Source organism: Lathyrus oleraceus, chromosome 5, assembly GCF_024323335.1.
Source record: "Lathyrus oleraceus cultivar Zhongwan6 chromosome 5, CAAS_Psat_ZW6_1.0, whole genome shotgun sequence".
In the NCBI taxonomy this organism is placed as follows: domain Eukaryota; kingdom Viridiplantae; phylum Streptophyta; class Magnoliopsida; order Fabales; family Fabaceae; genus Lathyrus; species Lathyrus oleraceus.
This window is the reverse complement of record NC_066583.1, coordinates 60588538-60613339: the sequence shown is the minus strand read 5'-3', so window position 1 is coordinate 60613339 and position 24802 is coordinate 60588538. Positions and strand designations below refer to the sequence as shown.

The 24802-nt window shown below is 37.3% G+C and overlaps 1 protein-coding gene and 1 non-coding gene across 2 annotated transcripts; one reads left to right on the top strand and one right to left on the bottom strand.

Annotated features, from left to right (window-relative positions):
• Nucleotides 1–18578: 18578 nt before the first annotated feature.
• On the bottom strand, nt 18579–18685 carry LOC127089452 (small nucleolar RNA R71). Its single transcript, XR_007791048.1, has one exon. It is a non-coding gene; the product is annotated as a small nucleolar RNA R71 (small nucleolar RNA).
• Nucleotides 18686–19554: 869 nt separating this feature from the next.
• Nucleotides 19555–20400, top strand: LOC127078722 (uncharacterized). The gene has a single exon (XM_051019155.1). The coding sequence runs from the start codon at nt 19555–19557 to the stop codon at nt 20398–20400; it is 846 nt and encodes a 281-aa protein (XP_050875112.1).
• Nucleotides 20401–24802: the final 4402 nt, after the last annotated feature.

The window sequence follows — 24802 nt, the reverse complement described above, 5'->3', positions numbered from 1 at the left end:
TTCTTATTACATCCACACAACCATGACCATTTTCTTTGATTTTTTTTTCTTTACTTTTTTCTTTGCTCTATGGCTTCAAGGGTATTTTCTTTTTCTTGTTTCTTTTCAAATTTTCACCCTTTCATAAAAACTCACTTTTCCAAGTTTCTAATCAACTTTTCACTTTACTCTCCCCAACTTTAGATTCCAAAACCAAATTTATTCAATAATGCTCCCTACTTAGACATAAGCAAAAGGCAAAATTTTTGCAAACAACTCGGTTTGAGGTTTCAACTGATATGAAAGAAATTAGGATTCATTTATTCCACAATTTTCAATTGATTTTACAATGATCAATCAAATGAATCCTAAACTAAGCTCAAAGGGGTTTAACTAAGGATTATTCCTCACAAGGTTAGTTGATTCAAACTTTTTGGTCAAGTGGTTTTTCTCACAAACAATGCCTCTATCATTTTCAAAATTTTCACACAAAAATAGATTGATGCATGATTTAGCATGATAAGAATGAGTTAAAATAATGCTCGGTTTCCCGCTTTTTAGTGTACAATGGAAAGCTTCCTCACAAATGGTTAAGTCCTATTTTGATTCAAAGATGACATACATTTCAATGAGTTTATGATATGAATTTTGCACAAACCATCAAACTACTCATGTTAAGTCTAGAAAGCGATAAAGTGTACCTTGAAATATCGACACTACTTCTTATCATCACCACTCGAAGTGTCCTATGCTTCTTTCTTTGCGATCATTTCTCGGTTGCTTTAAGCTTGACTTAAGAGTAAGAACAATTTAACAGAAATGTTGGTAAACCAATTTGATTAAAAATACACTTAAATCTCAAATAGTATTCATGCAATTATTAAGACAAACTCTAAAATTCAACAAACTCCTCAATCTTCCTTCAACTCATCGCCATGGGTTACACCACCTCCTGCATCCCCCCAAAAAAAATTTGCCTGCCCTCAGGCCACCTAGCATAATCAACATAATCCTCTTAGAAAGGGAATGGAGAGGGGAAGTTTTGAAATTTGGAGGCTTGGAAGTGGAGCAGCGAAGTTGTTGAAAGAATCTCCTAAGTTTGTGAAAAATAGGAATGAAACGAAAATGACATAAAACAAAAGTTTTTTTTTTTTCAGTTCGCGGGGCGAGCTTTGTTCGCGAGGCGAACTGAAGGAAATTTCAAAAAAATTAGTTCTGTCATTCACTGTTCGCGGGGCGAACTTTGTTCGCGGCGTGAACTGAAGCTGTGAATTCAGTTCGCGGGGCGAACGGTGTTCGCGGGGCAAACGGTAAAAAACAGAACCCAATTTTTTCAAAATTTAACACAGCAGAAACTCGCACAGCAGAAAAAAAATGAAAATGCAGACTTACAACGTTGGGTTGCCTTCCAACAAGCGCTTTGTTTAACGTCGTTTAAAGCTCGACGATCCACTGATTAGCCCGGTTTAAATAGAGACACGACACCCACATCACGATTTACGTCGCCACTATGGTAGACTTTGAGTCTTTTACCATTATCAGTCCATCTCTCTTGTGACTTTGGATCCTCGATCATAATGGCTCCATGATTGCGCACCTCTTTGACAACGAACGGTCCTGACCATTTTGACTTCAACTTACCAGGGAATAACTTCAACCTTGATTTGAAAAGCAATACCATTTGTCCGACATGAAACTCCTTGTGACGACCCTTTCCATCATGGTATTTCTCTTCAATTGCATCATTTCGGAAAGAATCATGCTTGTCATTTGGATGCTTTATAGCTTTAAAAAGATTAAAGGTCACCTCTTCGTCTTGCACTCTCACCTTCATTAGTCCATCATCTATGTCAATCATCATCCGGGCTGTTTTCATGAATGGTCTTCCAAGAATTAGAGGAACATCATGATCCTCATCCATCTCTACTATCACGAAATCTACCGGAAACAAGAATTTGTCCACTTTCACTAACATGTCTTTAGCAATTCCGTATGGTGAGGTGGTAGACTTGTCGGCTAGTTGTAGAGTCATTCTCGTCGACTTAATCTCAACATTCCCCAATCTTTTAACAATGGAGAGGGGGATTAAATTTATACTAGAACCCAAGTCAATCAAACCATTTCCAATGTATGTGCTTCCAATGGTTACCGGTAGAACAACTCGGCCCGGATCGGACTCCTTCCTTGGGAGAGTCTTTTGGATGATGGCACTACACCGTGCATCAAGCAATATGGTTTCGTCTTCCACGTGTCTCCTTTTCTTTGTAAGAATGTCCTTCATGAACTTAGCATACCGTGGCATTTGTTCTAATGCATCAGCAAATGGAATGTTGATTTGGAGTTGTTTGAAGATGTCCATGAACCGTGCATAGTGTCTAGCATTATCCTTCCTTGATGGAGCATGTGGATAGGGTAGATGTTGAGTTGGAATGACGCTCACCCCTTTCTCAGATTTCTTCTTCTTCTTTGATTCAGCATCTTTTCTCCCTTCCAGATCAATCTGCTGCTCAGTTGGCAAAACCTGTTGTTTTCGCGGCGCGAAGGTGGTTCGCGGCGCGAACTGAGCATTTCCAGTAGCATTTTCCCTTTCACCAACTATGTCTTTTTCTTCCAGCATCCCATCAGTGATGTTCTCTTCTACAATCTCTTCACCTTTTTCACTTACCAACTCTTTACCACTCCTTGTGACAATTGCTTTGCAATGCTCCTTTGGATTCGGTTGAGTGTTAGCAGAGAAAGAAGGCCCTGCGTTTTGTTCCGACAGTTGCTTCGCGAGTTGGCCTACTTGATTTTCCAGATTTTTAATTGCTGCTTCGTTACTCTTCTGATTTGCCATGGACGCTTGCATGAATTGTTGAAGAGTGTCTTCTAGCTTGGAATTTCCTCCTTGCGACTGCTGTCCTTGAGAGTTTGGATGTTGGTAAGGACTTTGCTGCTGAAAATTTTGATTGTTGAACCTTGACGGTTGATAGCCTTGATTGTTTCTTGGTTGGTAGCCTTGATTGTTAGGCTGTTGTCTTTGATAGCCCTGATTTTGATTGTTCACATAACTCACTTCTTCTTGGGGTGGAGGACAAAAACCAGTAGGGTGATCCCCTTGACATAATTCGCAACATGCTACTTGATGCTAAACTTGAAACCCTTGAATCTCTTTTATTTGCTGTGGAAGCTTGGCCATTTGATGAGTGAGAAGCTCCACTTATTGAGAGAGTAGCTTGTTTTGAGCAAGGATGGCATCATTGGTATTTAACTCAAGAACTCCCGGCTTACGTTGTGAAGGGCTACGATCATGTTGACCTTGATGATCATTGAGGGCCATTCGTTCAATAATGACTTTAGCTTCTTCCGCAGTTTTTGACATAAGCGAGCCACCCGCGGTGGCGTCCAGAAGTGTCTTGTGAGTTGATTGGAGTCCATTTAGAAAAATATGGATTTGAGTGAGCTCATCAAAACCATGTCCCTTGCATTTTCTCAACATTGATTTGAATCTTTCCCAAGCTTCATTTAGAGACTCGTTGCCTCCTTGAGTGAATACCGCAATAGCCGTTTTGGCTTCCATGAATCGGGATTGAGGGAAGTATCTTTCTAAGAACTTTTCTTCTAACAAATTCCAATCCGTCATCACTCTCGGTGCTTGATCAAGGTACCACTCTTTTGCCTTTCCCACTAAGGAGTGTGGGAACATCCTCTTGAATAGTGCCTCTTCACCCGTTTCATCTATTCCCGTAGAACCCACAATCTCATAAAATTTAATGAGATGGGTATATGGATCTTCATGATCCATTCCGGTGAATGGATTTGCATAGAGAAGTTGGAGGATTCCGGTCTTCATCTCCGTATTTCTTCCTCCACGGGCAAATTGAGCATTTCTTCGTGGACTATTAGCGGACATTTCGGTACGATTGTCATCCGCCATGTTTCCGTCACAAGCCTCTACAACCACTTCTTCGATTGGAATAAGTGCGGAAGTAGATGCTTCTTCTCTCCGGTTCCTCTCTTCGGCTAGTTTCCTTCTTCTTCGTGTTTTGCTATTGAGCTTCCGAAGTGTTCTTTCAATTTCAGGATCGAATTGAAGTTGCTCCTCGGTTGCTCTTCCCCGCATGCACTAGAATCTACAAAACTAACAAACCAAGTGAAACAAAAGAGAGATGATAATAAATGTAACACATCTTAAAACAAATAATTATTGCAATGCTTGTAATATCGACACCAATCCCCGGCAACGGCGCCAATTTGTTGAAAAGTATATCTTCGGCAAATATTTTATATCGTATCCACAGAGATTGGTTGATATTACCGCCGTTCTATAATCCAAATGTTATAAGTTTAGAAAACAACAAGGTTGTTTTGTTTGGAAAATTATCTTGTGAGTAAATGTCACTAAAAATAGTAGAATGGTTTTAATCAAATATAAAAGCTTGGCAAGATTGGAGTTCACTATTTCAAATGCTTATGATTCCTTATGATAAATAAATAGATTCAAGATTATTGATGATGTTCAAGTATCCTCTCAAAGTCATTTATGTCTAAATGATATTGTGATAATCACTATATTGATCCTTAGACGATCTCTCCACCTAACTATCAATATAGCAATCTTTAATGTTTAATACCAAAGAAGAGTAATGAGTAAATCTATCTCTACAACTTATTCACTACTTGAAAATCTGTTTTATGTCAAGACTCAAATAATCTCTCTCGACAACTACTCAAATCTGGTTTTCAACTTAGGGCAAAAACAGTATTCAATACATCAACAATCTTTATCATACATATAAATCAAATGGAATACATAAACATATGAGAATAGCTACTACCTCCAATCTTGACAAAAGGGAGTTTAGCTCCTCATCATCATTGTTACAAAGCAGAAGCTTAAAGAAGAAAAACTCTGTTTTTCTCTTACAAAAAATCTCAATGTGTGAATGATAATGAATGAATGTGAATAATGTGTTTTTCTCCCTAAAAGAGTTGACATTTCCTTAATTGATCATTTCCATCCAAAGCAGAAAAGCTATTCCAAGGCAGACCCCAAAATGGCAAAACCAGCTGGCCTTTAAAACAGCACTTTTGACCCAAAAATCAGCTTGCTGGAATCGCAGGGTTCGCGGGGCGAACTGAAGCTGTCTCATTCAGTTCGCGGGGCGAACTTTGTTCGCGAGGCGAACTGAAGCTGCCTCAACTTCCTTGCTTTGCACGCTTCATCCAAAATCTTCCATATTATGATGCTGCAATCCAAAAGCTTTCTCATCCAAAAATTCTACAAAACTAATAGAAATGTGAAATAACTATTCAAAACAAAATAAATTAAATGTAATTGCATTTATACGAATTAATAAGAATAGAAAGTGTGTAATTACATCAAAACTTGGTAAAAGAGACCAATAAAATGATACAAAAAGTAGTACTAATTGGTCCCTAACAACTCTCCCCAACTTAGCATTTTGTTTGTCCCTAAACAAAAGTTTCCACCCTCATAACCAAAACAGTGACACAAAAGATCGAAGCAAGGATCTACCAAGGACCTTCAAATGGTTCAAAAGTGTTTGGCACTTTCTCAATCCACCTATCTCAATTCTCGACAAAACATGAATAAGAGAAATGGTTGAGTGCAAAAATCATTCCAAGGAATTCAAAGCCAAATATGTCAACATTGAATCAAACTTACACACACATCATTATAATGATGAATAACATGAAGGGTTACTTTCACTCATCCAAGCAATTAAATCAACAACAACTCAAATCATGCGGTTATCACAACAAATACCAAATCATGTGAAAAATGAGAATCAAGAGGTCTTTCAAAGGTTGTAATGTGGCTTAGGTTACAAGAAAGGATATGATTAAGAGAATTCAACAAAGTTGTCTATCCTAAGGGAGCATTCCCAAACATTCGACTCTACAGAATTTCCCTTTCTTTGATCCCTATTTTTTTTTTCTTATTACATCCACACAACCATGAGCATTTTCTTTGATTTTTTTTTCTTTACTTTTTTCTTTGCTCTATGGCTTCAAGGGTATTTTCTTTTTCTTGTTTCTTTTCAAATTTTCACCCTTTCATAAAAACTCACTTTTCCAAGTTTCTAATCAACTTTTCACTTTACTCTCCCCAACTTTAGATTCCAAAACCAAATTTATTCAATAATGCTCCCTACTTAGACATAAGCAAAAGGCAAAATTTTTGCAAACAACTCGGTTTGAGGTTTCAACTGATATGAAAGAAATTAGGATTCATTTATTCCACAATTTTCAATTGATTTTACAATGATCAATCAAATGAATCCTAAACTAAGCTCAAAGGGGTTTAACTAAGGATTATTCCTCACAAGGTTAGTTGATTCAAACTTTTTGGTCAAGTGGTTTTTCTCACAAACAATGCCTCTATCATTTTCAAAATTTTCACACAAAAATAGATTGATGCATGATTTAGCATGATAAGAATGAGTTAAAATAATGCTCGGTTTCCCGCTTTTTAGTGTACAATGGAAAGCTTCCTCACAAATGGTTAAGTCCTATTTTGATTCAAAGATGACATATATTTCAATGAGTTTATGATATGAATTTTGCACAAACCATCAAACTACTCATGTTAAGTCTAGAAAGCGATAAAGTGTACCTTGAAATACCGACACTACTTCTTATCATCACCACTCGAAGTGTCCTATGCTTCTTTCTTTGCGATCATTTCTCGGTTGCTTTAAGCTTGACTTAAGAGTAAGAACAATTTAACAGAAATGTTGGTAAACCAATTTGATTAAAAACACACTTAAATCTCAAATAGTATTCATGCAATTATTAAGACAAACTCTAAAATTCAACAAACTCCTCAATCTTCCTTCAACTCATCGCCATGGGTTACACCACCTCCTGCATCCCCCCAAAAAAATTTTGCCTGCCCTCAGGCCACCTAGCATAATCAACATAATCCTCTTAGAAAGGGAATGGAGAGGGGAAGTTTTGAAATTTGGAGGTTTGGAAGTGGAGCAGCGAAGTTGTTGAAAGAATCTCCTAAGTTTGTGAAAAATAGGAATGAAACGAAAATGACATAAAACAAAAGTTTTTTTTTTTTTCAGTTCGCGGGGCGAACTTTGTTCGCGAGGCGAACTGAAGGAAATTTCAAAAAAATTAGTTCTGCCATTCACTATTCGCGGGGCGAACTTTGTTCGCGGCGCGAACTGAAGTTGTGAATTCAGTTCGCGGGGCGAACGGTGTTCGCGGGGCGAACGGTAAAAAACAGAACCCAATTTTTTCAAAATTTAACACAGCAGAAACTCGCACAGCAGAAAAAAAATGAAAATGCAGACTTACAACGTTGGGTTGCCTTCCAACAAGCGCTTTGTTTAACGTCGTTTAGAGCTCGACGGTCCACTGATTAGCCCGGTTTAAATAGAGACACGACACCCACATCACGATTTACGTCGCCACTATGGTAGACTTTGAGTCTTTTACCATTATCAGTCCAGCTCTCTTGTGACTTTGGATCCTCGATCATAATGGCTCCATGATTGCGCACCTCTTTGACAACGAACGGTCCTGACCATTTTGACTTCAACTTACCAGGGAATAACTTCAACCTTGATTTGAAAAGCAATACCATTTGTCCGACATGAAACTCCTTGTGACGACCCTTTCCATCATGGTATTTCTCTTCAATTGCATCATTTCGGAAAGAATCATGCTTGTCATTTGGATGCTTTATAGCTTTAAAAAGATTAAAGGTCACCTCTTCGTCTTGCACTCTCACCTTCATTAGTCCATCATCTATGTCAATCATCATCCGGGCTGTTTTCATGAATGGTCTTCCAAGAATTAGAGGAACATCATGATCCTCATCCATCTCTACTATCACGAAATCTACCGGAAACAAGAATTTGTCCACTTTCACTAACATGTCTTTAGCAATTCCGTATGGTGAGGTGGTAGACTTGTCGGCTAGTTGTAGAGTCATTCTCGTCGATTTAATCTCAACATTCCCCAATCTTTTAACAATGGAGAGGGGGATTAAATTTATACTAGAACCCAAGTCAATCAAACCATTTCCAATGTATGTGCTTCCAATGGTTACCGGTAGAACAACTCGGCCCGGATCGGACTCCTTCCTTGGGAGAGTCTTTTGGATGATGGCACTACACCGTGTATCAAGCAATATGGTTTCGTCTTCCACGTGTCTCCTTTTCTTTGTAAGAATGTCCTTCATGAACTTAGCATACCGTGGCATTTGTTCTAATGCATCAGCAAATGGAATGTTGATTTGGAGTTGTTTGAAGATGTCCATGAACCGTGCATAATGTCTAGCATTATCCTTCCTTGATGGAGCATGTGGATAGGGTAGATGTTGAGTTGGAATGACGCTCACCCCTTTCTCAGATTTCTTCTTCTTCTTTGATTCAGCATCTTTTTTCCCTTCCAGATCAATCTGCTGCTCAGTTGGCAAAACCTGCTGTTTTCGCGGCGCGAAGGTGGTTCGCGGCGCGAACTGAGCATTTCCAGTAGCATTTTCCCTTTCACCAACTATGTCTTTTTCTTCCAGCATCCCATCAGTGATGTTCTCTTCTACAATCTCTTCACCTTTTTCACTTACCAACTCTTTACCACTCCTTGTGACAATTGCTTTGCAATGCTCCTTTGGATTCGGTTGAGTGTTAGCAGAGAAAGAAGGCCCTGCGTTTTGTTCCGACAGTTGCTTCGCGAGTTGGCCTACTTGATTTTCCAGATTTTTAATTGCTGCTTCGTTACTCTTCTGATTTGCCATGGACGCTTGCATGAATTGTTGAAGAGTGTCTTCTAGCTTGGAATTTCCTCCTTGCGACTGCTGTCCTTGAGAGTTTGGATGTTGGTAAGGACTTTGCTGCTGAAAATTTTGATTGTTGAACCTTGACGGTTGATAGCCTTGATTGTTTCTTGGTTGGTAGCCTTGATTGTTAGGCTGTTGTCTTTGATAGCCCTGATTTTGATTGTTCACATAACTCACTTCTTCTTGGGGTGGAGGACAAAAACCAGTAGGGTGATCCCCTTGACATAATTCGCAACATGCTACTTGATGCTAAACTTGAAACCCTTGAATCTCTTTTATTTGCTGTGGAAGCTTGGCCATTTGATGAGTGAGAAGCTCCACTTATTGAGAGAGTAGCTTGTTTTGAGCAAGGATGGCATCATTGGTATTTAACTCAAGAACTCCCGGCTTACGTTGTGAAGGGCTACGATCATGTTGACCTTGATGATCATTGAGGGCCATTCGTTCAATAATGACTTTAGCTTCTTCCGCAGTTTTTGACATAAGCGAGCCACCCGCGGTGGCGTCCAGAAGTGTCTTGTGAGTTGATTGGAGTCCATTTAGAAAAATATGGATTTGAGTGAGCTCATCAAAACCATGTCCCTTGCATTTTCTCAACATTGATTTGAATCTTTCCCAAGCTTCATTTAGAGACTCGTTGCCTCCTTGAGTGAATACCGCAATAGCCGTTTTGGCTTCCATGAATCGGGATTGAGGGAAGTATCTTTCTAAGAACTTTTCTTCTAACAAATTCCAATCCGTCATCACTCTCGGTGCTTGATCAAGGTACCACTCTTTTGCCTTTCCCACTAAGGAGTGTGGGAACATCCTCTTGAATAGTGCCTCTTCACCCGTTTCATCTATTCCCGTAGAACCCACAATCTCATAAAATTTAATGAGATGGGTATATGGATCTTCATGATCCATTCCGGTGAATGGATTTGCATAGAGAAGTTGGAGGATTCCGGTCTTCATCTCCGTATTTCTTCCTCCACGGGCAAATTGAGCATTTCTTCGTGGACTATTAGCGGACATTTCGGTACGATTGTCATCCGCCATGTTTCCGTCACAAGCCTCTACAACCACTTCTTCGATTGGAATAAGTGCGGAAGTAGATGCTTCTTCTCTCCGGTTCCTCTCTTCGGCTAGTTTCCTTCTTCTTCGTGTTTTGCTATTGAGCTTCCGAAGTGTTCTTTCAATTTCAGGATCGAATTGAAGTTGCTCCTCGGTTGCTCTTCCCCGCATGCACTAGAATCTACAAAACTAACAAACCAAGTGAAACAAAAGAGAGATGATAATAAATGTAACACATCTTAAAACAAATAATTATTGCAATGCTTGTAATATCGACACCAATCCCCGGCAACGGCGCCAATTTGTTGAAAAGTATATCTTCGGCAAATATTTTATATCGTATCCACAGAGATTGGTTGATATTACCGCCGTTCTATAATCCAAATGTTATAAGTTTAGAAAACAACAAGGTTGTTTTGTTTGGAAAATTATCTTGTGAGTAAATGTCACTAAAAATAGTAGAATGGTTTTAATCAAATATAAAAGCTTGGCAAGATTGGAGTTCACTATTTCAAATGCTTATGATTCCTTATGATAAATAAATAGATTCAAGATTATTGATGATGTTCAAGTATCCTCTCAAAGTCATTTATGTCTAAATGATATTGTGATAATCACTATATTGATCCTTAGACGATCTCTCCACCTAACTATCAATATAGCAATCTTTAATGTTTAATACCAAAGAAGAGTAATGAGTAAATCTATCTCTACAACTTATTCACTACTTGAAAATCTGTTTTATGTCAAGACTCAAATAATCTCTCTCGACAACTACTCAAATCTGGTTTTCAACTTAGGGCAAAAACAGTATTCAATACATCAACAATCTTTATCATACATATAAATCAAATGGAATACATAAACATATGAGAATAGCTACTACCTCCAATCTTGACAAAAGGGAGTTTAGCTCCTCATCATCATTGTTACAAAGCAGAAGCTTAAAGAAGAAAAACTCTGTTTTTCTCTTACAAAAAATCTCAATGTGTGAATGATAATGAATGAATGTGAATAATGTGTTTTTCTCCCTAAAAGAGTTGACATTTCCTTAATTGATCATTTCCATCCAAAGCAGAAAAGTTATTCCAAGGCAGACCCCAAAATGGCAAAACCAGCTGGCCTTTAAAACAGCACTTTTGACCCAAAAATCAGCTTGCTGGATTCGCAGGGTTCGCGGGGCGAACTGAAGCTGTCTCATTCAGTTCGCGGGGCGAACTTTGTTCGCGAGGCGAACTGAAGCTGCCTCAACTTCCTTGCTTTGCACGCTTCATCCAAAATCTTCCATATTATGATGCTGCAATCCAAAAGCTTTCTCATCCAAAAATTCTACAAAACTAATAGAAATGTGAACTAACTATTCAAAACAAAATAAATTAAACGTAATTGCATTTATACGAATTAATAAGAATAAAAAGTGTGTAATTACATCAAAACTTGGTAAAAGAGACCAATAAAATGATATAAAAAGTAGTACTAATTGGTCCCTAACAAGGGGTTAACCCTATAATAAGCATGCAAGACTCATTGTCCATCACTAAGGATATAGGTGAGTATTATATCTACCACAAGGATAACTCAAACCTAATAGCTAAAGGTTATGGAAAATTCTGATTAAGGGAGTGGCCATTGGAACCACAAAAAGACATTTGAATGGGTTATATTTACCAATTAGGAGTATATACAAAAATGGTCAAAGTTGACTTAAAAGTTCAATTCAAAATAAGTGTTATGAAAAGAAAGTTTGAAAATCAAAAGCATAAGGCTTAGGTTTCTAATGTTTGAAAACAATAGTTAAATGTTTGCACAAAAGGTTTTGGCTTGGGTTAGAGTGGAGAGAAGAAGAAGAAGGGCTAAGTCCTAAGTAAAATAAAAGGTGAGGGATAAGAAATCAAAACCACACTAGGAGTTCCTCTCTTGAAATCATATTGATGATCCAAGTAGCTCCCATCCTTTGGAATAAAGCAACCACAAAGTATAAGCAACCAAACAAGCAATGAATGCTTATAAGAATCCTCCAATGACTTTTACATCTCTCTCTCTTTAGATGATCATGGCAATGGTTCTCCAATTAAGCTCAAATGGGAACTCCTAGCACAAAAGCACACACATCAAAAGTTCCATGAAGTAAAACAAGAATGGACAAGAGTGAGTTTAGAGATTTGGTCCTTCCAATCCATCTTCATCATTAAGATCCTTTTACTCCAATTTTGCATAAGGAAAGTCCTAGAATCTAAGTCCAATTCTCCATTTCTTTGCATAGGGGAAGTCCTAGAAACTAAGTCCTTTTCCTTGCATTTTGGTCCACAACAAACAAAACAAAACACAAGCACAATAATATATACACAATTATGTGCTCAAGTGAGCAAAAGGCAAATGGCATTAACATAAACATGTGCTCAAATGAGCAAAGGAAAAACAAATGGATAATATGTGCAAGAATAGTAAATTGCCTTAAAGTAAATTGCATAAAGTAAATTGCATTGAGTAAATGTTAATTGTCAATAGTTAGTGTTAGTAGTTAGTGTGCCATAAGACAAATTTAGCGCTATGTTAAGCAATCGTAATTGGACTTATGTAGAAGTCACAACTATCTGAGGCCGGTCAATAATAATATAGGCAACAAACACAAGTTAGGAGTTTTGATTAGTGAACCAAGTCGCAACAACTTGTCATGCCAAAAAGAAGAAGAGAAATGATCTTGTATTGGTTTAAGCCTTTTGCATGATTTAGAAGACAACTTATCCTTAATGCAAAGCCATTCACTTGATCAATTGATCAAGATGAATTAGATTTGAATCAAGGAAGGTTAAGTCCTCATAATCAATGCTAACTTATCAACCTTCAACTCATTGATCAAAAAGAAAAAGAAGAAGAAGAAGAAGAAGATGAATAAGAGAAATGGAAATGACAAAATTAAAGTGCATTAAATGAAATACAATGTACCAATCCTCATATGTTGACCAATAACATTGAATGTCAAGGTCAAACAATCAAAAACAGAAGTGAGATGAAGATTGGGAGTCAAGAAATGAATAAACTATTTTTGGCATTTTTTTAATATTAAAAATAAACTTGAATTAAAATATTAAAGAAAGGTCAAACTTCAAAATCACTTCAAATCAACCTTGAAAGGTCCAAGTGATTTATCCTAAGTCCAACAAGGTCAAACAAAGTTTGACAAAAAATTTCAGCATTTTTAAAAGTCAGAAACTATTTTTAATCAATTAAAAATGAATAAAAATAACCTAATTGAACTAAAATCTCAAATAAATCTCAAATCAATTCAAAAATTGATGAGAATATTTTTCATAGATCCATCATCATTTAAATAGGTTAGGAAAATATTTTTGTATTTTTTGAATATCAAAAACTATTTAAAATGAATTAAAAATAACCAGAAAAGAGAAAATTCACAAAAAATATCAAATGACAAAATAAAAAATATTAAAAATCAGAAATAGAAACTAGCAATTATTTGGGAAACAATGCAATTGGTCCCATATTTTTTGGATTAAAAATGAAGAAGATATTAATTTTTGAAAATAATTGGAATTAAAGAAAATAAAAGGAAATTCAGAAAAATGAGAAAAATCCTGGCACATTGGATCAACCTCATTAAATGAGGTGGCACATCTAAGGATCCTCAGCGCGTGCTTATGGTGTATCCAAGTCAATGCGTGCACATGGAAATAAAAGAAAAGTCATAACAAAGAAAGATCAGGATTCAATCTGGAAAATGAATCACACGGTCCAGATTCAAACTGGAGAGGATGAAGCCACCGGAGCCACCGTCTTCTCCGGTGAGCTTCCAGATTCCGGCCAAAATGCAGAACTTCAAAACTTAACCAAATCAAGCGATCTATACATCAATAGAAAGCTGGGATGATGTACATCATCCCTGTACCATCCATTTCCATTCTAGATCTCTATGATTTGAGAAATCAGAGATGGAAAAATCTGGTGTTCATCATGAACTCAATGAATTGCAAAAATTAAAAGCATAAACATGATGCCTCTATTGAGAGGACTTCAGCCAACACAAAATCACAGCCAATAGGTCAAAGGATTAGGAGAATCGAAGAAAATACCAGTTGGAGTTCAAGTTTGAGTTCTGGTGATTTGAGCTTGAAACCTTGCTTGCTTTAACAAAACAGAAGTTCAATGGAGTGTGGAGTGAAGGTCTAGAAGCATTAGATCTATGAAAACAACCAGATGAAGTTGAATTCAAGATCTGAAAATATTTGAAGAAAATGCAATTGCTTCTTTATTGATGGTTAGGGAATGATTTCAGCAGCATTTCAGGTTGAAATTGGGTGTCCAAATGGAGGGAATGAAGCATGTATTTATAGCTGAATTGGCAAGGAAAATGTGAGGTGATTCGTGTGCATGAACTTGGATACCACTTGCATGGGCTTGCATGATCATGCACAAGGCCCAAAAGCAAAGCCAAATGCAAGCTGAGTTCAAATGCCAAGGGTTTGGACGTGTAATTTGCTCTGAATTGGCTTGTGCAACAAGATTTCAACATGAATTCCACAATTGAACCTAATCATTCACCTCTTCGAAAATACCATTTAGAAACTCCAAGCATAGGCATATGGGTAATGGTTGGAAAGGTTTTTGTATAAGGAACAAATTTTATGTTGGTCAAAAGTCCATTTGAAGTGTGGAAATGTGTGATTTTTGAGTTTAAAGTGTGATGTGCAAAACATGTCAAGGCAAGGTTTCTAAAATTGGCCAACTTTCAAGCCCTTATGTTTTGATGATTCAAGCTTCAAATGAAAAAACCTTAAACATAAAAGTTGTATATCTTTTCAATACAATTAAAATGGACTTAAATTTTGCATCATTTGGATTTTTGATGAAGAAGTTATGGGCACTTGAAGTTGGACTTTTTTGACTTTTAATGCCTTTGGCCAAAAAGGACCTATAATGTCTTGCATTATCACATGTGTTTCCTTTGAGATTTTGAGATTTTGTTCAACATAAAATTTTAATTAGACATCTTAAGCTTTCCAATTCATTTGATCCCACCTCAAAATCATAAAAAATGAGTGAGTTATGTTCTTGGGAAGTTGACCCAAAATTAGGGTTTCAGTCAAAATGACCTATAATGTATTGGAATGGCAGATGGTTTTCCAAGCTTCAAATCAAATTTTGATGAACATGAAAGTTGTTCATATAGTCCTTAATAACATGTTTTCTTTTTGGACCATCTCTATTTGACCAACACATAAAAAGTTAGGCCTCAGTGCATTTCAAAATAGTCAGATGATTTGACTGATCAACTTTTCAAGTCCACAACTCATACCTTGATGAATTGATGATTGAGGATACTCAAATAAGTTCAAATATGCATTAAATGATGAATTAAAGAACTTCCCTTGATTGTATTTGATCATGGGCTGAGGTTGCTTCATGAGCAAGGCATTGTGATGCACAGATGAATTAGGGCTTCTCTGGGGAACAAACCTCAAACCCTTTAACTTGCTTTGATCAAACATGATGAATTGAGATACTAGGGAGGCATATTTGATGGATGAGAGCCTTGGGAACCATTACCATGCTTGCTTTCATCTCCTCTTGACCAATGCCTTTGTACCAATGATCTCCTTGGAGCTTGGGACTTTGTGATTGCTCAAGCTACAAACAAAAGATGTTAGTGACATATTTTTGGTTTTGGTTAGTAAATAAAATGAGAAAAGCAATGATATATAATTCAAGCATGCCTGGTGATCTCAAACCACTCGCAAGGAGTCCCACCCAAAGGTAAAGGGGACTAAGATGCTTATGATCCTTGAGGCTATGCATATGAAATGTTATGATGCCATGAGGGATCTTAGGGACAAAATTGGGGTCTTACAACCACAAATAACTTGTGTGACATTCATAACTCCAAAAGGGTATCCACTGAGTCGATGGGTCTCAAGCCAACTTGTTAAGGACTGCTCCACACAAGTCGAACATGACTATACCATCCTCCTATCTTAATTGCACTCAAGTTCGGGTTAGAACTTATCCCACCACTCAAAGATTACTAAGCACAACAAGCAGATTGTATCATACAAACAAATATACATTCATCAAGTATATACAATTATATACACACAAAAAAGTAGGCTAAACCCACTGGAGACTACTCCCTAACAGAGTCGCCACTTAATTTCTATAGCGGTAAATTCATGACAATCAAGCTATGGATAAGCTAGACGTCAATAAGACCAGAGTCGCCACCGTGCTTTTATTGTTTCCAAGGGAAAAGGGAAAAAAACGAACAAAACCCAAAAATAAGAAGTTTTCAAATCAAAACTAATAAAATGCCAGAGATTACAGGTAAGGGGGTTGGTTACACAGAGGGAAGGTGTTAGCACCCAAAGTGTCCTAGATACTCCCAGGGAGCCCTTTTTTGTGTGCATATGTGTTTTTGTATAAAATGATGTTTGCAAATAAAAAGAGTGGGGGGATGAGAAACGAATTCATTAATTATATTTTTGTGTTTGACAAGACCTTCGGACTTGTGCCTACGTACCAACATAAAAATGAGGGATCAAAACCTCGTAGTTCGTGGTATCAATTTCAAAGTGAGTGCATTGCTTTTAACAAAATTTAAGTTTGAAAGGCACAAGGCCTAAACTGGTTTGGATGAGTGTTAGTTCTTTTTGGCTTTTGAAATTTTAAGTTAAGTATAGTTGAATTTATTTACAAGTTTGATTAAGAAAAGATTTTTAAAAATGCAATGGCATAAGGCCAAAGTTTCTAGTTTGCAATGAGGTCAAAGTTTAGAAAACAGTCACAAGCAAAAAAGATTTTAAAAGAAGGGAGAGGTTTTGAAATTAAAGAAATGGGGAGGAGATGAAGAGACTAATCCTAAGCATAAATTTAAAAATTGAGAGTTTAAAATATCTGACCAATGGGCTGCAATCCAATAGACAAGAATGTCATATAGAAACCCAAATTTCCCTTGGACTTTAGAATCACACAACAATCAATAGACAAACAGAAAATTGAAGAGCAAAGCATCAAATAAAGATAGCCACATCCAAGCTTAACAACTCCATGATCTTCTTCAAGTTTTGCCCATGTAGCAGATGACTTCCAAGATGGCATAAATCACAGGTTCAAAATAACAGCTTCACAATGATCATGTTGCAGATGAACTTAAATGGATCTTCAATGATGTGTCAGATGAAGTTTCAATTCACAAGCATTTGGTCTCATGAAAGTTGGCATTGTCCAAATCCTTTGCATAAGGAATGTTGCCTAAATTCTAAGTCCAATTGTCTCAGATCACACCAACAGTCCACACAACATATTTTTTAAGGTTTTTGTTCTTATTATGTACATTGAGGTCAAAAGACCACACAAACAATCACAATATACACAATCACAAAATATGGTCCAAGTGGACAAAGTAAAAATGACATTAACATTAACAACTTGAATGGTTAGAATATTGGCGAATGAATAAGGCTTAAAAATTAAAGTGCATTAAAAGTAAATGAGTTGAAATTAAATGTTAGTTGTTAATGAGTTAGGAGTTAGTATTGTTTTTGCTTTGTTTAAGTCATTCTTTGGAGAACACTCAACCCACTTATCACAAGCATGGATCCTTGAACCAAGACATCTTCCAAAGGAAGGAAAAAAGGACAAGTTTCCACATAATACCATGAAAGAGGGGAGACTTACAATCTCACTAACTAGAATGCTATGCCTTTTGTGTCACAAATTTAGCGCTATGTTAAGCATCCGTAATTGGACTTATGTAGAAGTCACAACTATTTGAGTCCGTGCAATAGAATTTTGGTGTTAATGCATGTTAGATACATAGTATGATGAACTATGCTCATGAAACATACCACACACAAAAAGAATATGCAAAGTGGGGGACCTAATCTCATCCATACTTATGTTGATTTTGCAATCAACTAGCCTTAGGATATATAGACATTATAGGTCCATGACATGAATGCATAAAGAATGGGAATGAGATGAAGAGGGGGGTGGGGGAAATGGATCAAACACAAATTGGACAAAGGAGGACTTTTACCAAGTTAAGATTCTATTAAAGTTTAGTTTTCGTTAGTAGTTATTTCTCATAGTCCCTAAACCCCTAGAGAAATCATCAGCCTTAGATTTACGTAGTAACATTAGATAACGGTAAGTTCGATTATTAGTCCTTTGGGTTCGATAATCTTTAAAAGTACGTGATACGTCTGTGCACTTGCAGTCACAAATCCTATAGACATACTAAGTCGCGATCAAGTTTTTGACGCTGTTGCCAGGGACTAATTTAGTCGATATAATAACTCCAGTGTTACGCAGTATAGACTAAGGCAAACAAAACTATTTCCCTTTTTAATCTGTCGATTATATGCCAAGTACTCGCTCTCTAGGCAAGAAATTAAAGCTACCATTCGACGAACCAGAGCGTTATCTAAGATTAGAACGTTAGATACGAGAATATTGTATCAAATACAATCTTCCCGATCCTAATATCCCTATTCCCGAACCAGTTGTAGAACCAGAGATGGCTGAAGGACCGCGGAGCCGTCCTCTCAAGTAATACGCAGACACGGTGAAAGCAAATGGTGTTAGCCCCAAAGCTATAAGACTATGTCTTTTCCCTTTCTCATTAAGAGATAGAGCTGGAGCTTGGCTTCAATCTCTACCGTCCAACTCTGTCACTACGTGGAACGAGTTGAAGAAAGTTTTCTTAGCATGATATTTCCCACCTATTAAGACGGCTATTCTAAGAGCCCAAATAAACTGGTTTAAACAAAAAGAAAATGAATCACTTTTCGAAGCTTGGGAGAGATACAAGGACATGACGAGGCTTTGTCCATATCATGGTCTAGAAGAGTGGTTGATCATCCATACCTTTTACAATGGTCTCTTGTACAATACAAGATTAACAATAGACGATGCCGCAGGTGGCGCACTGATGGATAAACCCTACAATGAGGCTTATCAACTTATCGAAAGTATGGCCCAAAATCACTACCAATGGGGAAGTGAAAGAACCTCCGTAGAGAAACCTCCAACAAAAGGCGGTATGTACGAAATGAGCAGTCTTGACCATGTCAATGCTAAGGTAGATGCTCTCACTCAAAAGATAGAAAACCTGACCATAACACCCGCAACCACCGTGGCTTCCGTAGCACCGAATTGCGAGATATGTGGAGTTCCTGGGCATGCTGCCCCTGAATGTAAACTTTTGACAGGAATCTCCACAAACCAAGTGAATTATGCTCAAGGAAACCCTTACTCAAACATCTATAACCCAGGTTGGAAGAACCATCCCAACTTTTCGTACAAAAACACTAACACATTGTATGCACCTAACCAAGCACCTGTTGTACCACTAGGATATCATAAAGCTGCCACAACTGCTCCAAATGCTCCTAGGAAGTTGAACCTTGAAATAATGATGGAAAAGTTCATAGCTACCCAAGCCCAAACAAATAAGGATTTCCTAAATCAAAACACACACCAGTGAGCAAATCAAGCAATTAGAAAACAAAGTTGATGCTTTAGCCACCCATAACAAAATGTTAGAAACACAAATTTCGCAAGTGGCTCAATAACAAGCACCTAATGCTGCCCCTGCAGGTACATTTCCTGGACAGGAACAACCAAACCCGAAAGGTCATGCAAATGTTATTATACTATAAAGTGGGACAGAATTAGACGGACCACCCGACCCTAGAATTCAAAATCCAGCCATGCACCAAGACCCTGGTAAAATAACTGAGAAGGAAGACAAACTAAAAGAAAATAAAAGCGAAGAGGCCATAGAGAAAGAAGAACCATATGTGCCTTCAACACCGTATAAACCTCCTATCTCGTATCCTCAAAGATTTGTTAGGTCAAAAAGTGTAGGGCAATTCAAGAAATTTGTAGAGCTTCTGAAACAATTGAATATCACAATACCTTTTACAGAAGCTATCACTCAAATGCCCTCATACACTAAGTTTCTTAAGGAGATCTTATCTAACAAGAAGAAGATCGAGGATAACGAACCCGTTACACTTACTGCTGAGTGTAGCGCTATAATTCAAAACAATATGCCTCCTAAGCTGAAAGACCCATGGAGTTTCTCCATGCCCTATGTAATCGGAAAGTTTGTCATAGACAAAGAACTATGCGAATTGGGAGCCAATATTAGCTTAATGCCCTTATCCATATGCGAAAGGCTTAAAATGGGAGAGTTGAGACCAACTAGCATGTCCGTACAACTTGCGGATCATTCTGTTAAATTTCCTGTAGGTATGCTAGAGAACGTCATAGTGCGCGTAGGTCAATTCTATATTCCCACTGATTTCATAATCATGGACATAAAGGAGGATTCCAATATCCTTATCATATTAGGAAGACCATTCTTAGCTACTGTCGGAGCTATTATAGATGTAAAGAAAGGAAAGCTAACCTTTGAAGTCGGTGAAGAAAATTTTGAATTTATTTTGACGCAATTCTTAAAGGCATCAACTATAGACGATACATGTTTTATGCTAGATGTCATCAACGAATGTGTAAGAGAAATGGAGAATGAACAAACTTCATACTCCTAAATACTGAAAATTCCAATGCCTCCTACTTTTGAAGATAAAAATTAGTGTCAGGAATACCAAGATGACAGTCTAAGTGAATGTCTAGCACTGACACCCAATCATATGCCTTGCCCGAAGAAACCAGCATTAGAACTTAAAATGCTACCCAAAAATTTAAGGTACAAATTCGTAGACACTGAACTCGAGCGACCTGTAATATTTAATGCAGACTTAGGGCGGATAGACACCGAAAAACTCCTACATGTTTTAAGAAAATATCCAACTGCTTTAGGCTATAATATCTCAGATCTAAAAGGAATAAGCCCTTCCATATGCATGCATCACATTATGCTAGAGGAAGACAGTAAGACCTCTAGAGAACATCAAAGAAGGATAAACCCCGTTCTGAGTGATGTAGTAAAGAGAGAAGTGCAAAAGCTATTAGAAGCAGGAATTATATACCCGATATCTGATAGTCAATGGGTCAGCCCAGTACATGTCGTACAAAAGAAGGGAGGTGTCACAGTTGTTAATAACGAAAAAGGCGAATCTATAGCACAAAGAGTTGTAACTAGAAGCAGAATATGCATTGATTATAGGAAATTAAACAAAGCCACTCAGAAGGATCATTTTCCTTTACCTTTTATTGATCAAATGCTTGAGCAATTGGCTAAGCATTCTCACTTCTGCTATTTAGATAGTTATTCAGGATTCTTTCAAATCCCTATTCATCCTGACAGCCAAGAAAAGACAACCTTCACTTGTCCTTATGGTACATTCTCCTATCGACCAATGTCGTTTGGACTATGTAACGCTCCCGCAACATTCCAAAGATGCATGATGTCAATTTTCGCTGATTTTATAGACGATATCGTGGAAGTATTTATGGACGATTTCTCTGTTTGTGGGCAGAGTTTTGAAGGATGTTTATCAAACCTAGAAATGGTACTTGAAAGATGCGTAAAAGTGAATCTCGTGTTAAATTAAGAAAAATGCCATTTCATGGTCCGACAAGGAATCGTACTTGGACACATAGTGTCTGATAAGGGGATTAAATTTGACAAAGCTAAAATAGAAGTTATAGAAAACCTTCAACCTCCGAAAATCTTAAGAGAAATACGAAGTTTCTTAGGACACGCCAGTTTCTACCGACGATTCATTAAAGATTTCTCCAAAATCAACAAACCACAAATTGGCCTATTAATGCAAGACATTGAATTCATCTTTGACAAAAAATGCTTAAAAGAGTTTGAACAATTAAAAACAGCTCTCATCACTGCACCTATTGTTGAAATGTATATTTCGTGTCAGGTTTTTGTTATCGTATCCACAGAGATTGTAAGATATCACTGCCGTTCAATGGTTGAATTAATCTTAACTTAATGTAACACTAGGGTTTTGGTTTTAATCAAGTTATCTTGCATACAAAGTAATCAATTGCGGAAAAAGTTATGTTTTCATTAATATGAGAAATATTGTCAAAGTTAGGTTTCAATGATTGCATTTGCTTTGCATGTATTTGCTCGGTCAACAATCTTATAAACTCCTTTAGATGATAAATTATTTCACAAGGTCCTCTCAATGCGTTTCTCTCGAACACCCATTGTGAGTTTTGCCATTTTGATCCATTGTTTCTCTCGAACACAATCTATCAAAATGACAACTTTTTGGTTCAACCTTATGGTGAACAAAATCATTCGTTACTATCTCTAGCTAACAAACAAGTTTGGATGAAAACCTAGGTCAAGAATCGGTAAACATCTCTCGATCAAATACCAACACAAAGGGTTTTAAATAGAAACAAAGTTTTCATCATATATTTACCGTTAAAGAGTTTACATATGAGGATCCTTACATTTACACACAAAGCTAGCAATCACCTACATCTAACCTTGACAAATGGAAGACTTAGCTACTCATTTTCATGGTAGCTTGGTCGGCAAGTAAGGAAAGAGGGTTGATCAACATCCAAGTCGAATAATCGAGGTTGGATGGGAATCCACCTTCTTTTTGTGGAAGATGGTTGCTAGATGAAGAGAAATGAAATTAGGGCATAAAAGCTCCCACAAAACAATGCTGTAAAATATCTAGAAGAAAGTACAAAAAAATGGAAAAGTTGGTAAAAATAAGGTATGGTGCCCAAAAGTGGCACCTGCTACTTATAGACAAGTGCAGAACTGTCATGTTCGCTAGGCGAGCAGAATGGCTCGCCTAGCGAAGGTCAAATATGAGCACAAAAGGCCCCTGCGCCCAGAGAAAACAGGGCGTTGGTGAACTGTCATGTTCGCCTAGCGAACATACCTTCGCCTAGCGAAGGAAACGCTTCAAGCTCGCCCCAGCGAGGTTGAGAAGTTTTGCTACTGGAATGCTCGCTGGGGACTCGCTAGAGCCTCGCCTAGCGAGTGAGTGTTGGCTGCACTTTTCACCAAAACAGAATGAATTCGCTGCAAACTTCGCCTTGAGCTCGCCTAGCGAATTAATTTGCTAATTTACTGGAGCTGTTCGCCAGGAGCTCGCCTAGCGAACCCATTCTTCGCCACAGCCTCGCCTAGCGAGCAGGCAGATGAAATGCTCCTTTTCTTTGGTTCCTTTGCCAATTCTCTTGTGTCTTTATTATCAATTAATTCATGCCTTTCCTGCACAATAACACACACATCAAAGGCACCAAGCTTGTTTATCAATGTAACGCATTCCATGTAAAACAAATGTGATTTTGACAATTTTAGCAAGGCAAAAGAGTGAAAGATGCCCACATATGATAGCTCAAATAAGCACTTTTGGGCATCTAACAACTCTCCCCAACTAGATTCTTGCTTGTCCTCAAGCAAAGTATGCCTCTTGAAAGACAAGAGGATTTGTATTAAGAAACGGTTTCTCCGAAGTTGGATAAACGGCTCAAACACAAGCGAAATTCGCATATACAAGTTCCCAACGGTTCGAATAAAATAATACCTAGGAACTTAAACTTAAATAGCAATGCAAAATATTTATCTATCTACAACAATACTATTCTGAATGAATCATCCTATCTCTCCTCTTCGAATAAGGAATGAAGATTTTGCGCGTTTGCAACCGCGGGACTAATCTCACTCTCTAACAAATAATGAAGAAATCAAACAGATTCATACAATGTCTAATCAATTAAAAATGCTACTGTGGAAGCAAAAAGATCACTAAGGGCTTTTCGGTTGAAGCTTGGTTAGGTTAACAAACAAGGGTCATTTCTAAGGCCATTGAAACGAAAGTGCCGATGCAAAAGAGACATTCACAGTATTATTCACACTACTCGACTTTGTTTCCTTTGTTTCTTATTTGTAACCTTCACAACACATATTCCACAACTCCACTTTTATTTTTCACTATTTTTCTTCCAAGCAAGCATTTTTTTTCATTCTTTCTATTTTTGTTCTTTTCTTTCACATCAAATATACAAAACAGATGTTTATTTTCTACATTTTCTATACATATATTTTTCTATGCTTGCTCGGTTTTTCTTTTCTTTTTCAAGAGTTGTGGTACTTACCAATTCTTTTTCGTTCTCCCCAACTTATTTCTTCCACACCCTAAGTGAATGCTCTTAACTTTTTACGGCAAAAGAACAATAATCAAGATTTTCCGGGTTGTGTAAAAAAAAGATTTTTGAGATCTCGCTTTATTACAAGCCGAGATTCAACTGTTCAGGCTCAAAGGGGTTAACAAATACTCTCTCTGCTCACAGGTAAGTTGTTTTTGGATGTAGTTGTGCTCGAAAAAAAACAAGTGCCTTGATCATTTCTAATTGCTTCCACAATTTCACAATAGTAAAAGACAAAGCATGAATCACATGAATCAACAAAACTTATTAGAATCCAGCATTTAAGTGAACAATGGAGGTTTCCTCACAATTTGTGGTTTTAAGTTCTAGATGAAACATTCATTCTATTATGTTGCACAAAGACAATATTCAATTTACCAAAAAGAGTAAAGTTCCTAATGCATTCTAAAATTCTAGCCGACGGTAACCATGTACCTTAGCTTCATTCACTTGTTATTCTTATCATTTCCATCCAAGCTCGGATGCACCTTCATTGGGTACTTCTTGAGGAGCAACCAATCTAGAAGGGTTTGCCACTCATTCAACCAAAAATTTATTAAACACACAAAATTAAAAACATAATTAAATAACATTAACTGAAAATAAAAATTTGTTCGTGGGGGACAAAACACCTCAATAGTACAACCCATGGTCAAAATACAAAATTCGAAAATACAAATGGAAATGACATAATAAAAACTGAAATACAAATACAAAAACTTAACCCACAAAGGGCTCAGGACTCCTCCTCGCTACCGGCCTCAGAACCGGTAGCCTCATCATCAACATCATCATCATGATTCTCAGCTTCAGCGTCCACCCCCTCACCATAGACTGGCCTGTCCACAG

What these genes read in the sequence shown, in the direction of transcription:
- LOC127078722 (XM_051019155.1), top strand. Translation starts at nt 19,555, where the DNA reads ATGCACCAAGACCCTGGTAAAATAACTGAGAAGGAAGACAAACTAAAA.